Genomic DNA, 15,746 nt, shown 5'->3' on the forward strand with positions numbered 1-15,746 from the left:
CTCAGCCAGACGATCTGAATAATTAACTGCCATCCTTTATTTTTGTGAGTGTTAGCTTTTTTTGCAAATGAGAAAATGTTCTACACGTGGAAGCTTATTTAGGAAGGACTTTAATTTACAAAACCCACAGAAGAAGTTAGTTCAGTGGCTGTGGGCGATACCTGTTGTTAAGAAAAAATTGTGCACAAAATGCTTGTTGTGTAAATCTCTGATAATACAAACAAATTAATTAAAAAGGAATCACTTTCAATCATTGAAATTACAGCACAGAAGGAAGCCATTCAGCCCACTCTGTCCTGTGCTGGTGCTAGCTCTTCAACTGGAATTATCTAGTCTGATCCCATAACATAACAATATAATTTTATATTTATCCTTTTCAATTCCCTTTTAAATAATGCTACAAATCCAAAATTTAACTATTCTGATTCAATGAGATACAGATCAGCACAGATCCCACTGAACAGCCACCACTTAAAATGCTGTAGTTTCAACCAATCAGATCTGTGAATTTATTTGCATAGTGGTGCCATTTTTTATCTCTGACTCAACTGAAATCGTAGCTGGATAAACAATATTTTTCATGTAACATAAAAACATCACAGCTCCCACTAAAATCAGTAAATGGTCTCACGCAATATGATATCCCATATTCATACACAACCATATGTTTCCAAAAGCCTACCTGCGTAATCAGCAAGACCTAAACTCTCCTTTTCAGCTACTACTTGAAACTTTAGCCCCTGATTCCATCTGCCTCCTTGGCTGCTCTCTCAGGCTGAACTCAGCTGTAGAAAGAATCTTCCTGGCACTGGTATCAGCAACCACAGGTTGAAATTAGTTCAGCACAGCTCGAAAATCCAATTACCAGAATGTGGCAGTAAACTGCAGGAATAAATGCCATTCTACTGCCCAGTCCAGTGATAATTCATCCAATCAAAATGAAAAACAATGTTTGAATTATTGCTTGATGCGATCAACTGATTTTGCACAATCATTAAAACAATTGAAACCCAATAAATCTCTCAGAATATCACAACTGGTGCTGCTTCACTTTGTAGAGGAAACATTTCCTGCTAACTTGTAGCAATGATGCCCTCCATTGATACACCTTTCACAAAGAGCGCCAGTGAGATGGCTGAGAATATGCCACAATGGCCTGTTGACATAGACTAAAAGATTAGAATTAAAGTAGTTTGGCAAAAGTCATGTTTATAATGGTCAAGAAATTGTAATTTTTCTAGTGCTGTGGGTGTGAAATATTTGTAATTTCTGAAAATGACTGTGCAACGGTGGTTTAATCAGATGCTAACAGGCTTGTCAAAGTCACAAGCTCACCTACTTGGTGTTGGTTGCTAGGCCATTTCAGAGGGCAGGTAAAAGTCAACCATGTTGGTGTGGGATTAGAGGTCAGACCAGGTAAGGGTCTCTCTTCTGTATGTTCACAAGGTCACAAGATAATTACCAATAACAATAACAATGCCAACTTGCATTTATATAGCACCTTTAATGTAGTAAAATGTCCCAAGGTGCTTCACAGGAGCGTTATCAGACAAAATTTGACATCGAACCACATAAGGGGAGATATTAGGACAGATGACCAAGAGCTTGGTCAAAGAGGTAGGTTTTAAGGAGCGTCTTAAAGGAGGAGACAGAGGTGGAGAGGTGAAGCAGTTTAGGGAGGGAAATTCAATACTTATGGCCTAGACAGCTGAAGGCACAAATGCCAATGGTGGAGCGAAGGAAATTGGGGATGCACAAGAGGCCAGAATTGGAGGAAGAGGGTTGTAGGGCTTGAGGAAGTTATAGAGATAGGGAGGGGTGAGGCCATTGATGGATTTGAACATAAGGATGAGAATATTAAATTTGAGGTGTTGCTGGATCAGGAGCCAATATAGGTCAGTGAGCACAGGGGTGATAGGTGAACAGGACTTTGAGCATGTTAGGATATGGGCAGCAGAGTTTTGGATGAGCTGAAGTTTACAGAGGGTGGAAGATGGGAGGCCAGGTAGGAGGGCATTGGAATAGTCAAGTCTAGAAGTAACAGAAGCATACATGAGAGTTTCATGGACTGAGGCAGAGGGTGGAGACAGGTGATGTTACGGAGGTGGAAGTAGGCAATCTTGGTGATGGAGAGGATATGGGGTCAGAAGCTCAGCTCAAGGTCAAATAGGACCGATGAGGAACCCCATCTTATTTCATCTATTCAGAAGAACCCTACAGTCTTCCCATTTCAACATCCAATTGGTCCTAACATGATTCTAGGGTTTTTAACTCCACTACTCTATCTGAAGTCCATTCTGTGCATTGACCACTCTTTGTGTGAAAAGTAGCTTCCTAATATCAGTCCTAAATGTTTCTTTACTCGTCTGAACCTTGTCCTTCTCTCAATTTAATTTAAAGTAATATTCTGATTACTGTTCCTATTTCCTGAACTACCGTATATATTTGTTTAAGATTAACTCTCAGGCACCTACTGTCCAGACTGAAAAGTGCAAGTTTCTCCAGTCTTTCCTGATAACTCAGACCCCTGGTACTGGGGATCAACCTCATGACTCTTCCCCGCACTGCCCCCAGGATCCTAATGTGTCTTGGTGATCAGAACTGGTCAAGGTGCAAATTGACCAGAGTACAATTTGATCCTGACTTCCTCTGATTTATATTAAACTGTTTTGGTGATGTAGTTCAACATCCTATTGGCTGTGTTGATTGGTGTTCAGCATCGGTTGGACAGGTTGAGTGTTCAGTCTACTGAGACCCCGAGGTCTCTTTCATCTTCATCCTTATCTATTTCAACATGGAGTATGTGTGCCATCCATTTATCCCTCCTTTGTGCTGTATTGATCTGCATTTAATTCCATCTGCCATTGCTCTACCCACTTACTTATCTTGTCCAACTCGCTCTGTAATTTTTAAACTGATTGCGCTACCCCTCCTGGTGGGTATCAACTGTCAATTTGACAAACTTTCTGAATCCAATGTAAAATCAATTTTGCCTGAACACAAGCTTTGCTCTTTAATCCTCTCCATATATATTTTTATTGGTTTCTCGCTGTACCACACAGGTGGTCAGAATGTGGAATTCTCCATCACAGACTGTTGTTGAAGCAAAGCCCATAAATAAAGGGGAATTAGAGAGTTACTTGATAAAAGAGGAATATTAAAGGGTATGGGGAGTGAGCAAGAAAGTGGAATTAGACTAGGAGGCTCATGTGGAGAATAACACTGGTGCAGATTCGATGGGCCAAATAGCCTATTTCAGTGTTGCAAGGGGAGTAGAAATTTAGAACTCTCTCCCCCAAAAAGACTGTGGATGCTGGGACAATTGCAGCTTTCAAGACTGAGATTAATAGGTTTTTGTCAAGTAAGGGTATGAAGAGATATGGAGCAAAGGCAGGAAGATGGAATTCAGGTGCAGATCTGCCATGATTTAATTGAATGGCAGAGCAGGCTTGAGAGGCCGAATGGCCTAATCCAGTGCCTAATGTTCCTAACTTTCTATGAGTCTACATGAAGCTAGACAGCAGGAAGCCCCCAGCCAAGCCTCTCCCTATGCTTCGGCAGATCTGGATGCCAGTGAGTGCCTGAGAGCAGCCTAGGGTGACTCCCCTTTCAAGTTTTGTTCCTCCTTATGGAAGCCAAGTCTCTGCTCAGTGCCTGCATAATGGTGTGGCTCAGATTGGCAGGAAAGCAGGCTTTGCACCTGACCAATCCAAGGACAACGTGTAGCTGAAATTAAAATGGTGTTTCTTCCACAGAACAATGCCAAATGTCCTCATTCTGCCCAAAGAAATGTTGTGAATGAGGAAGATTGGGTTCCAATAAGCCATTCTTTATTGAATTGGCTGAAGCAAAATAGAACTTGGCATGGTTGAAAAATATGTTATCGACTAAATTACAGCTCGTTAGGAACGTCTTTTAAAATGTTTAGAACTCTTGCAGCCTTTAAAATGACCGGCATCTCATGGGCCAAACTCCACCATGGTGCTGAGTGAGGTAAAGCGAGGTTATGCTGGGATGGTGATTGTGCCGGTACCCACCAGCGCTGGCACCACTGAGGTTTGCCGGATCAGTGGGAAGGACACCTCGTTCTCGTGGGAACGCTGGCGCAAGTGTCACTTCAGGCGTTTTTCTTAGTGTCTGATTGTCCATGTTGGCCGGTCACTTGTTGTGGTAGTTGGGGGAGGGTTACCCTGATCCCCACCCCTGACGTCAGTCATCATCCCCTCAGTCTCCTGAGCAAAGAGGTTCGATCTACAAAAATCCTGTTATCCACTTTCCTGGTCTAGATCCCACCAGTGGGGCCCACATGCATTCTTGTGGAGGCCGATATTTTTCCACTCACTCAGCATAACATCTCCACTGACACGTCAAGTCCCACTAGAGCCTAAAGAGCAGAAACTCCTGGCTTTGGTAGTCGCTGACCCTGCATGACATTTGCCTTCTGAGGGGCAGATAGAAGCTCTGCCTCTTAAAAAGCAAACAGAAAACTCCCGGACGATAAAGTCTCCGCCATATCCATGGGGAGGTTTCTGCTGGTCTCCTGCTGGTGTTACGATAGGTTTTGAGCCCAAGGTGTTTTTTATTTGTTCCTGGGATATGGGTGACCCAAGACCACATTTATTGACCATTGAAGTTGCTTTTACAAGTGAGCGGCTTGCAAGACCACTTTAGAGTCAACTACATAGAATAGGATTGGAGTGACAGGGGTGGCTGCTTCCCTTCCTTGAGGGACATCAGTGAACTACTTGGGTCTTCCAGTCAAATCGGCAGATTTCATGGTCACTTTTTCTGGTGTCAATCCACAGATTACCAAATTTATTGAGTTCAATTTCCCAACTTGATGGGATTTGAATTCGTACCTTTGGAGTTGTTAGCCCAGTTCCGCCACCACTAGATGACCAATACCCAATTGTGTATGACTGAGAACAGATACACACACGCACACACCCACCAGCACAATAAAGGTTTCAAATGAAGGTACCAATGAAAATGCCTGGGAGTGGGGAATCTTGGTGTGTGGGGTTGGTAAGGCTTTAATGCTGAAGATTTATCACTGATCTGTAAGTATGGTATTGTCTATATTTTGAGTTGGTAATTTAGTTCCAGCAGAAACTCCCAAATAGCTCTCAGAAAAGATGGAACAGTCTAATTTATCACGTGCCACTTGGCCTCTGACAGTACCTGGTCCCCATGGGTCTATTACCATGGGGCTAAAACTTGTAGCCTTCCTTCCATTAATTTGCAGTGACCTTCAGTTACCGATACTAGCTAGTTATTGTAACAGGCAGAAATTTTCTTCACTGTTAGATGTGTGGGAAGAAGCAAAACAGCGGCACTTTGAAACCAGTTCCTGATTAAAAGTCAAAAGCCCGTGAAGGGGTGAAATTGACTGGGGAAGTTGTAGTATGATGTGAAAATCACCAAATTTGTTACAGGACATTGCACTATAATGAAGCCTTAATGAAGAGTTTACCTTTCATGAAGCATCCAATTTTCTGGCACCTTTCAAAGCTGGCAGGTATTGCAACACACTGCAGGATAATAAAGATTTATGGCTGAATGACTCATAACAGGTTCCTATTTACAGCAGCTGACCAGATACATGTGAGTGAGCATCAGGGTCGGGCAGTGAGAATTGGTAAAGCCTGCTCAACTCCAACAGATTTTAATCACATTCAAATGCACAGGAGAATACCATCTGACTCATTCAATTCAGATCCACTGCAGCCAATAATTCAGATCCACTCCCCCAATAACTCAGATCCCCCCAATAACTCAGATCCCCCCAATAACTCAGATCCCCCCCAATAACTCAGATCCACCCCAATAATTTAGATCCACCCCAATAATTTAGATCCCCCAATAACCCAGATCCACCCCCTAATAATTCAGACCCACTCCCCCAATAACCCAGATCCACCCCCTAATAATTCAGACCCACTCTCCCAATAACTCAGATCCACCCCCTAATAATTCAGACCCACTCCCCCAATAACCCAGATCCACCCCCTAATAATTCAGACCCACTCCCCCAATAACCCAGATCCACCCCCTAATAATTCAGACCCACTCCCCCAATAACTCAGATCCACCCCCTAATAATTCAGATCCACTCCCCCAATAATTCAGTCCCACCTCCCCCCCAATAATTCAGACTCACCCCCCCAATAATTCAGACCCACTCCCCCAGTAACTCAGATCCACCCCCTAATAATTCAGATCCACTCCCTAATAATTCAGATCCACTCCCCCAATAATTCAGATCCACCACCCCCGCCACCCCGCCAATAATGTTATTTGAGTCAATCGTGACTTTTTTTGCCCTAAAGAGTGACAATTATTTTTGAGGTGGGATGTCCTCAGGACACTCACCAGGGGCCGATGCTATGAATGTGCGCAGCTGCCAAAGGCTGCACCCAGGGGACTGTGGATATCATGAAATCACAGGAGTGCTGCTCATACTTTTCCATCCACTGAAACTGCAGGATGGAAAATCGTATGCATCATACAGGGGAATTCCCCGCTGGTAGCGCACATTCCTAATATTGGCCCTGCCACACCAGGCTTTGACATAGAGAGACATAGTTCACATTTAAGCAATTTATGTGAAAGCCATCAGGAAGTGTACCAGAAAGGGTGGTGGGTTTTTCATTTATGCCTATAATTCCATGCTGGAGCTGAGACTACCAGCAGAACTCACCAAATGGTGTCAGCGTTCCCTTAACAAGTCCACAGATAATCGTACTGATTTGGGTTGTTTTGAAGTTGATTGTTGCGCAGACCGTGAATTGGAAAATCAAGGTGGTCGATTTTGAGTGCCCTCACCTGGCGTTATGGGGGCAGTAACCGCCTCAAAATGGGGGCGACAACCTTACCGCCCTGTTAACACCGACGACGCGGCCAGCTCCATTTTAAAAGGGGACCTACTGCCGGGTGTCCAAAGTGTCCACCTAATTCAGGCAAGAGGCCCCTTTTAACATGGAAATTGGGGTCCTATGACGTAAATAGGACCCCAATTGCCATTTTCAGTAGGAACTGGTTGAAACCTGCGCCGTGCAGCCTGTGATAACTTTCACGGGCGAGGGAAGGGAAGAGGCCCAGCAAAGGCAAGTCTTGAATTATTTTTGTGGTTTCAGTTAAGAGTTGAGACAAGTTGCCTTGTGAATTGTTTGAAGTCATCTATTTTAGAGGGGAGAAAAAAGACCGACATTAGGCAGAGCCCATTGGTATTTTAAAGTGAAGTAAAGGAAAACGAACCGTGCAAGGGTTAACACTTGCTGCGGTGGGAGATTTGGAATTCCACGCTCAGCAAGCCTGACCTAAGCTCTAGTTTCCTACAACTTTGATTACAAACACCGCTCTGTTATTTACAACATTGATAGGATCCACCGCATTCTGCTCCTCTCACCAGGAGAGTAACTCTCTCATTTGTCCTCATTTTTACATCAATCTGCCAATATACTTACCATCAACGGTCAACATTTATTGGATCAGTTACATTGCAGGTTCTGTGTTGTTACAATGCACATTTTACATTGCAACGATGCAGAGACTTTAGTATAACTGAGGTTTGAAATTGGCAATTCTGACTGCAATTAGAATTTTGGCATGGTACTGCACAACTATTTTTTGTCCTTTCCCAATATAACAGGAAGTGGCGCACCTTCAGCTGGAAATGTGCATGCGCTTCCTGCTCGCCATATTAGGGCCTTAGTAGGCCATTAGTGCCTGAAAAACATGCGCTGTGTGGCCGAATTTCTAGGCCAGTGTGTCACTGTGCCACTCACGTATCTGGTTAAAGAGCAAACACTAACTTTGAAAAAAGATAGCTGACGCTCCTATTCAGTCATATCCTAAAATATTGAACCATATCCCACTGAGTCTTTTTGAAAAAAAATATGAATGTGCTGTCCCTTCTGGGAAAGGTGTTGTGAAGCTGGGAATTACAGAAGGACAGATTTTTTTTGCCTTATGTGATCCTTCTTGCACATAGTAAGTGGAATAAGTACTGTATTTCAAAGTGTAGCATGTAAAAGTTAGCACGTCAGATGTCTGCGAGTTGAGCAGCTTATTAAGAGTGTGATATTTGTTTGTTGTGGGTTTCTCAGGCTTTGAGCATTTACAGATATAGCTGGCATCCAAGATGTGGGACCTCACATCTGTAAGAAGTAAAGTGAACACAAGGGAAACATTAAAGTGTTTAATGTCTGTCTCTAATTTGGCATATCTTAGATGAACCTCAAACCAACGTCATGCCTCGAGTTGTAAGCTGACTTGTGGGACTTGCATTTTGCTACTTCAGGAATTTTATCAGCTGTTTAGCCGTGTAAAAGAATGTTTTTTTTCTCCCCCTCCAGATACGTTCAGTGGGTAACCTTGTGGATGGCCCTCAAGCAGACCAGATGGAACAGGATAGAGTCGGTCATGTCGAGGACAAGAGACTGAGTCCAGTATTATCGATCCATTATCACTCTCCAGAGCATCACACTGAGAACCTGTCGGTGAAAGTTGAAAATGGAAGAGAGTTACACCAACTGCCAGAAGTAGAGCAACATCAGGTCAATGGAGATTGCAAATGGGACGGTGTGAAAAGCAGTTACATAGAGAGCCACGCTCAGGAAAATGAGGAAAACTGTGACAGCCCCGAGCCTCAGCAAGAAAAGATAGGATTGTCCAAGTGTGTGCAGAATGGTGGCGTCAAGCATGTCCTCAGTGAGCCTTCATCGTGTGGGCTTCAACAATGTAAGAAAATCAAGTTGGATGAAGAGCCAAATGGACAAGACCCAGACTTAGCAGAGAATAAGGAGGCCAAGCTGAAAGGGTGCATCTGGGGTAAGAGTGAATTATGGGGGTTCGAAGGGCAGAAATCGGCAGGAGGCACTATCAAGCCTCCAGGTTACGACAGTGAAGGTCCTGGATGTCTCGAACAACAACTAAACGAACACAACAAACTGGAAAAGAAAATTGCCAGTTACAAAAACGGGGACGTTCTCTCCCTCCTCGAAAACAAGCAGCTCCCAGTTCCAAATGGTGCTACAAGTTCCACATCTTCCATAGACATCCAGCAAGATGGTCTTCGAGACAAAACGCTGTCTCAGTGCTATCCAGAGTACGTGTTTACTGCAACACACGTTACATCTCATGAATACACCAGAACAAATCAGACCATCACTGAGCTGCCGTGGAGGACAGCTCCCACATCACATACCTCAGGACTGACAACTTCCCCGTGGGCCTCCACCTCTGGCTCACCTCAAGTGGCAGCTGGAGTGACCACAGAGACATATGTCACAGGGAAGTGTCGCGTATCCCCGGTGCTATCAGGCGTGTATTCATTGAAGGCAGAAGGGCAGCTCAAGCAGCAGATACATCATCTGCCAGCGACCAAGAGCCAAGAGCCACAGAGCTGCACGGGGCAGGTGCCCGGTCAGAGTTACCCTGTGGTATCTACCAAGTGTTTACACCTGCAGACCAGCAGCCCAAGTGCCATGTGCTTCATGAAGATGTCAGAAGCCGCTGACACATTTTCCAGGGGGCGTACAACGTTCATTGGTGCTATAGGCGAATCGGAGAATTTTTTACAGAGTGCGGAGGGACATCGTTTAAATCCCTACCGACACACCAGCAATGCCACCGAGAACCGCAATGTAACCGGCAACCTGCGCCAACCAGAGTTACCGAATAGCAGGCACTCGCCGGAACAAACGGACGCCGGTGCCTCGGGGCAGCTGGAACCTGCACGGCCGAAGTCAACATGCAAAGAGCCAGAGCAACGCTGCCTGAATGAGAATGGTGCTATTTCTTCTCAGACGTTAACACAGCAGCATTGCGCTGATGCACCGGTCAGAGAGCCAACTCAGCAACCGCCGCATGATGCTTGGCTGCAGCTCCAGTACGACTTCCAGCCGCTCCACCAGCAGAGACAAGATCAGGACTGTCAGGAGAAACCCCCTTCGTGGGCCAACCCAGAGGACTGTGTGCAACAGACTCACTCACAGCCACAACAGGTGGAATCTCAGCCAGAGGGCAGGGATCCTTCTTCCCAGGATTGGAGAAGTCCACCTTTGAGTGGGCAGCACCCGCACCATCTACAGGTTTCCCCGGATCAAGGGTCGGGTCGCCTGCATTCACTAAGGAGACAGGAACACGTGTGCAGCAACGGGCAAGCAGCTGGCACGCAGCGAGCTGAGCCGGATGTCCAGCTTCAAAGGCAAGTGCCAGGAATGGAACAGGATCCAACCGAGCCCGCAGGATCAGAGATCCATCAGTATCGCCCACAGTCTGCCCCGCAGCGACTCCTGCAAGGTAACCAGGACAAGTCGGAGACCCTGGCGGGGAAAAGGTCACTACTGCAAAGGATGACTCAGAGCCGGCCCCATTCGGTCCCTCAGCAGCAGAGCGTCGTCGTCGTGAAGCCCCGCCACCAGACCTGGCACTTACAGCAAAACGCAGTGGTGCAGGAGCAGCGGGTACCGGTGCCAGCGGGGGGGCCTGCTCCCCACCTGTGGCCCCACAGTCAACAAGTGCAGATGCCCAATATCCAACAATTGCAGCTTTCTACGGATTCCGGCCAGAATGTGACGCCAACTATTAAATGTCACGACCATCGATATCAAAGTGGTGCCGAGCAGCAATTTGATTATAAGTTAAAGCCTGTGGAGTTCATCAAAATGGAAAACCCAGTGGAAATGTCGAACGACCGCCAGTCTCATCCAGTGCAGAAGCAACAGGGCCAGCCTTACAGAGTCCACAGTAACAGTCCCCTTCATAGAAAACTTATTGAGCCACAATTAAACAAGCTCATTCCGGCTTATTGTGTCAACATGCAAATCGCCCCAGAGGGGGCAGGACCATTCTACAGGGCAGGAAGCAGTGTGAGCCAGGGTCTTCATCTGCCAAACAAAGTCACTGATTTGCAGCAAGTTCAATACACTCAGCAGGGTTCCGGGCAAGCTCAGCGACTAAAGCAACAAGTACACCACATGTCTGTTATACAACAGACCCAGCAGCCATTGACGCATCAGCAACATTCACAGGTACAAACTGAGCTGATCCAACGAGAATCTGCCCATAGAATGGAGCAAGAGCATTCAGTCCCTCACTCACATCCAACACCAGGGCAAATGGTCCGAGGCTCACAAAGCCCTCAGTGCCCATCCAGCATTCAAAAGGAAGAGGAGTTTCAAAAAAATGCAGCACTTAAACCTCATTTAATGCGACAGGAAGACTTCGTAAGGAGAGTGTACCAACAAAGAATGCAGGATTTCGAAGGACTTCGGACAGTAATCAAGGTTGAGAAAGAATCTCCGACAGCCCCTTCCACGATACTACCCAGTGCCCAGCTGAAAGATGACCCTGAGATAGTAAATCTTATTAAACAGCAGAGCCAGCAATTCAGCTGTGACCACCAGAAGCAAGAAAGGAGCATCATTGAGGCACTGGAGCAGCGCTTCAAAGAGTACCAGCTCTCCTCCCCCTTTGAGCGACAGCCGTGTGTCATCAAATCGCCCAAGCAAGTGAAGGTGGAAACCTCAGGACCTGTCACTGTTTTGTCTGCCGTTGCAGACTTCGAGTCAGATATAGGCGGTGACTGTACCTCAGCACTGCAAACGAGCTCTTCCACTGAAGCCACACCAACAAAAAGGCGGCCAGGATCCACTCTGAGTAATTTTTTAGAGTCGCCCTTGAAATATTTAGACACCCCTGTAAAAAGCTTATTGGACACCCCAAAAAAGACCCAGTATGATGTCCCAGCGTGCAGCTGTGTTGGTAAGTATTGTCATTTTGCTTCTTCTACTGATTTCATATAGCTTTCAACTGGCAGAGTGGTACAGAAACATAGCAGAGCCATGTACCCCCAAAAAATATACTCACAGAGCCATGTACCCACAGAGCCATGTACCCACACAACTATATACCCACAGACCTATATACCCACAGAGCCATGTACCCAAAGAACCATGTACCCACAAAGCAATGTACCCACACAACCATGTACCCACAAAGCAATGTACCCACATAACTATATACTCACAGAGCAGTGTACCCACAGAGCAGTGTACTCACAGAGCTGAGTACTCACAGAGAACCATGTACCCACAAAACCATGTCCTCACAGAGCCATATACTCACACAGCCATGCACCCACAAACCTGTGTACCCACAGAGAATCACATACCCACAAAGTCATGTACTCACAGAGCCATATACTCACACAGCCATGTACCCACAGACCTGTGCACCCACAGAGCCATATACTCACAGAGAACCACATACCCACAAAGTCATGTACTCACAGAGCCATATACTCACACAGCCATGTACCCACAGACCTGTGCACCCACAGAGCCATGTACTCACAGAGAACCACATACCCACAGTCATGTACTCACAGAGCCATTTACTCACACAGCCATGTACCCACAGACCTGTGCACCCACAGAGCCATGTACTCACAGAGAACCACGTAGCCACAAAGCCATGTCCTCACAGAGCAATACACTCACGGAAGAGTTGAACGACGTTTTTAAAAGAGTAGATAGGCCCTACAAGGAAAGCTTAGGCCTCCTCTGCTACGATCTTGCCCTCATCCTTTTGGCGGGAATGGTAAAATCGCCTCCTTACTGTCTATGGAAATCCCGATGTTACCAGAGAAACTGTACTTGACTGTTTACAATCTGACAGAGTTGACCATACCCTGTTTTAATGAGTGACAAATAAGTTCCGGGACTTGATTCCATTCTTCCTGACTTCTGGCTTCCGATGTGAGGTATTAACTTATTCAACTTTCCAAATGAACTCTGCCAGAAGCAGCAGTACAATGAGAGTGCTGTTAGTACCAACAGAAAAAAGAAGCAAGATCTTGCCAACAAGGGGAAAGCAAACTTCTACTGGTACAGCATGGGATAATTTACTTTCTTATCAAGAATTACTTCAGAGCAAGGAAGCAAGAGTTCATAGAATCATACAGCTTAGAAGGAAGTCACTCGGTTCACCGTGCCTGTGCCAACTCTTTGCAAGAGCTATCCAAGTAGTTCTGCTCCCCTGCTGTTTCTCCATAGCCCAGCAAATATTTTGATTTCAAGTATATATCCAATTCCCTTTTGAAAGTTACTATTGAATCAGCTTCCACCAAACCTTACTGTGGGTGAAGACTGGGAGTGATGGGGTGCAGGACTTTGTGCAGGCGAGGACTGGGAGTGATGGGATTTGAGGACTGAGTGCAAATGAGGACTGGGAGTGATGGGATTCTAGGACTGAGTACAGGTGAGGACTGGGAGTGATGGGATTCTAGGACCGAGTACAGGTGAGGACTGGGAGTGATGGGATTCTCGGACTGAGTACAGGTGAGGACTGGGAGTGATGGGATTCTAGGACTTTGTGGAGGTGAGGACTGGGAGTGATGGGATTCTAGGACCGAGTACAGGTGAGGACTGGGAGTGATGGGATTCTAGGACTTTGTGGAGGTGAGGACTGGGAGTGATGGGATTCTAGGACTGAGTACAGGTGAGGACTGGGAAAGAAGAGAAAGAGGAAACAGGGAACTACAGACCTGTTAGCCTGACATCAGTAGTAGGGAAAATGCTAGAATCTATTATAAAGGATGTGATAACAGGACACTGTGGGAGAACCTTCACCAAATGGACTGCAGCGGTTCAAGAAGGCGGCTCACCACCACCTTCTCAAGAGCAATTAGGGATGAGCAATAAATGCTGGCCTTGCCAGCGACGCCCACATCCCATGAATGAATTAAAAAAAACAGGACACTTAGAAAATAATAATAGAATTTAGCAGAGTCAACATGGATTTATGAAAGGGAAATCATGTTTGACAAACCTACTGGAGTTCTTTGAGGATGTAACTAGTAGAATAGATAAGGGGGAACCAGTGGATGTGGTGTCCTTGGATTTTCAGAAGGCTTTCGATAAGGTCCCACACAGGAGGTTGGTGAACAAAGTTAGAGCACATGGAATTGGGGGTAATATACTGGCATGGATTGAGAATTGATTAACAGACAGAAAACAGACAGTAAGAATAAATGGGTCTTTTTCAGGTTGGCAAACTGACTAGTGGGGTACCGCAGGGATCGGTGCTTGGGCCCCAGCTATTCACAATCTATATCGATGATTTGGATGAGGGGACCAAATTTCCAAGTTTGCTGATGACACAAAACTAGGTGGGAATGTGAGTTGTGAGGAGGATGCAAAGAGGCTTGAAGGGAGTATAGAGAGCATAAGTGAGTAGGTAAGAACATGGCAGATTTTTTTTATTCGTTCATGGGATGTGGGTGTCGCTGGCAAGGCCAGCATTTATTGCCCATCCCTAATTGCCCTTGAGAAGGTGGTGGTGAGCCGCCTTCTTGAACCGCTACAGTCCACGTGGTGAAGGTTCTCCCACAGCGCTGTTAGGAAGGGAGTTCCAGGATTTTGACCCAGCGACGATGAAGGAATGGCGATATATTTCCAAGTCGGGGTGGTGTGTGACTTGGAGGGAAACGTGCAGGTGGTGGTGTTCCCATGTGCCTGCTGCCCTTGTCCTTCTAGGTGGTAGAGATCGCGGGTTTGGGAGGTGCTGTCGAAGAAGCCTTGGCGAGTTGCTGCAGTGCATCCTGTACACACTGCAGCCACAGTGCGCCGGTGGTGAAGGGAGTGAATGTTTAGGGTGGTAGATGGGGTACCAATCAAGTGGGCTGCTTTGTCCTGGATGGTGTTGAGCTTCTTGAGTGTTGTTGGAGCTGCACTCATCCAGGCAAGTGGAGAGTATTCCATCACACTCCTGACTTGTGCCTTCTAGATGGTGGAAAGGCTTTGGGGAGTCAGGAGGTGAGTCACTCACCGCAGAATACCCAGCCTCTGACCTGCTCTTGTAGCCACAGTATTTATGTGGCTGGTCCAGTTCAGTTTCTGGTCAATGTTGACCCCCAGGATGTTGATGGTGGGGGATTCGGTGATAGTAATGCCGGATGGCAGATAATAATGGTAATGGCAGATTTCCATAATGTGGAAAAATGTGAAGTTATCCACTTTGACAGGAAAAACAGAAATGAGAGTATTTTTTAAATGGTGAGAGATTGGGAAATGTTGATGTTTAAAGGAACCTGGGTGTCCTTGTACATGTGTCACTGAAAACTAACATGCAGGTGTAGCAAGCAATTTGGAAGACAAATGGTATGTTGGCCTTTATTACAAGAGGATTTGAGTACAGGAATAAAGATGTCTTACTGCAATTATATAGGACCTGGAGTATTGTGTACAATTTTGATCTCCTTACCTAAGAAAGGATATACTTGTCATAGAGGGAGTGCAACGAAGGTTCACCAGACTGATTCCTGGGATGGTGGGATTGTCGAATGAGGAGAGATTGAGTAGATTAGGCCTGTATTCTCTAGAGTTTAGAAGAATGAGAGGTGATCTCGTTGAAACATACAACATTTTTATAGGGCTCGACAGGGTAGATGCAGGGAGGATATTTCCCCTGGCTGGTCAGTCTAGAACCAGGGGTCACAGTGTCAGAATAAGGGGTAGGCCATTTAGGACTGAGAAGCAGAGAAATTTCTTCAGAGGGTGGTGAATCTTTGGAATTGTCTACCCCAGAGGGCTGTGGAGGCTCAGTCATTGAGTATATTCAAAACAGAGAGCGATAGATTTCTAGATATTAAAGGCATCAAGGGATATGGGGATAGTGCAGGAAAATGGCATTGAGGTAGAAGATCAGCCCTGATCCTGTTGAATGGCAGAGCAGGCTCG

At 45.9% G+C, this 15,746-nt stretch overlaps 1 protein-coding gene across 2 annotated transcripts in view; it reads left to right on the plus strand.

The window, feature by feature from the left end:
• The window catches only part of tet2 (tet methylcytosine dioxygenase 2), a 177,979-nt gene that overhangs the window by 99,657 nt on the left and 62,576 nt on the right, over positions 1-15,746 (plus strand). For both annotated transcript variants that reach the window (XM_067983395.1, XM_067983396.1), the window contains one exon: positions 8,358-11,769. In XM_067983395.1, the coding sequence (XP_067839496.1) occupies positions 8,403-11,769 (3,367 nt within the window). In that variant the 5' untranslated portion in view covers positions 8,358-8,402. The remainder of the gene's footprint in view (positions 1-8,357; positions 11,770-15,746) is intronic.

Source organism: Heptranchias perlo, chromosome 4 (genome assembly GCF_035084215.1).
Source record: "Heptranchias perlo isolate sHepPer1 chromosome 4, sHepPer1.hap1, whole genome shotgun sequence".
Taxonomy (NCBI): domain Eukaryota; kingdom Metazoa; phylum Chordata; class Chondrichthyes; order Hexanchiformes; family Hexanchidae; genus Heptranchias; species Heptranchias perlo.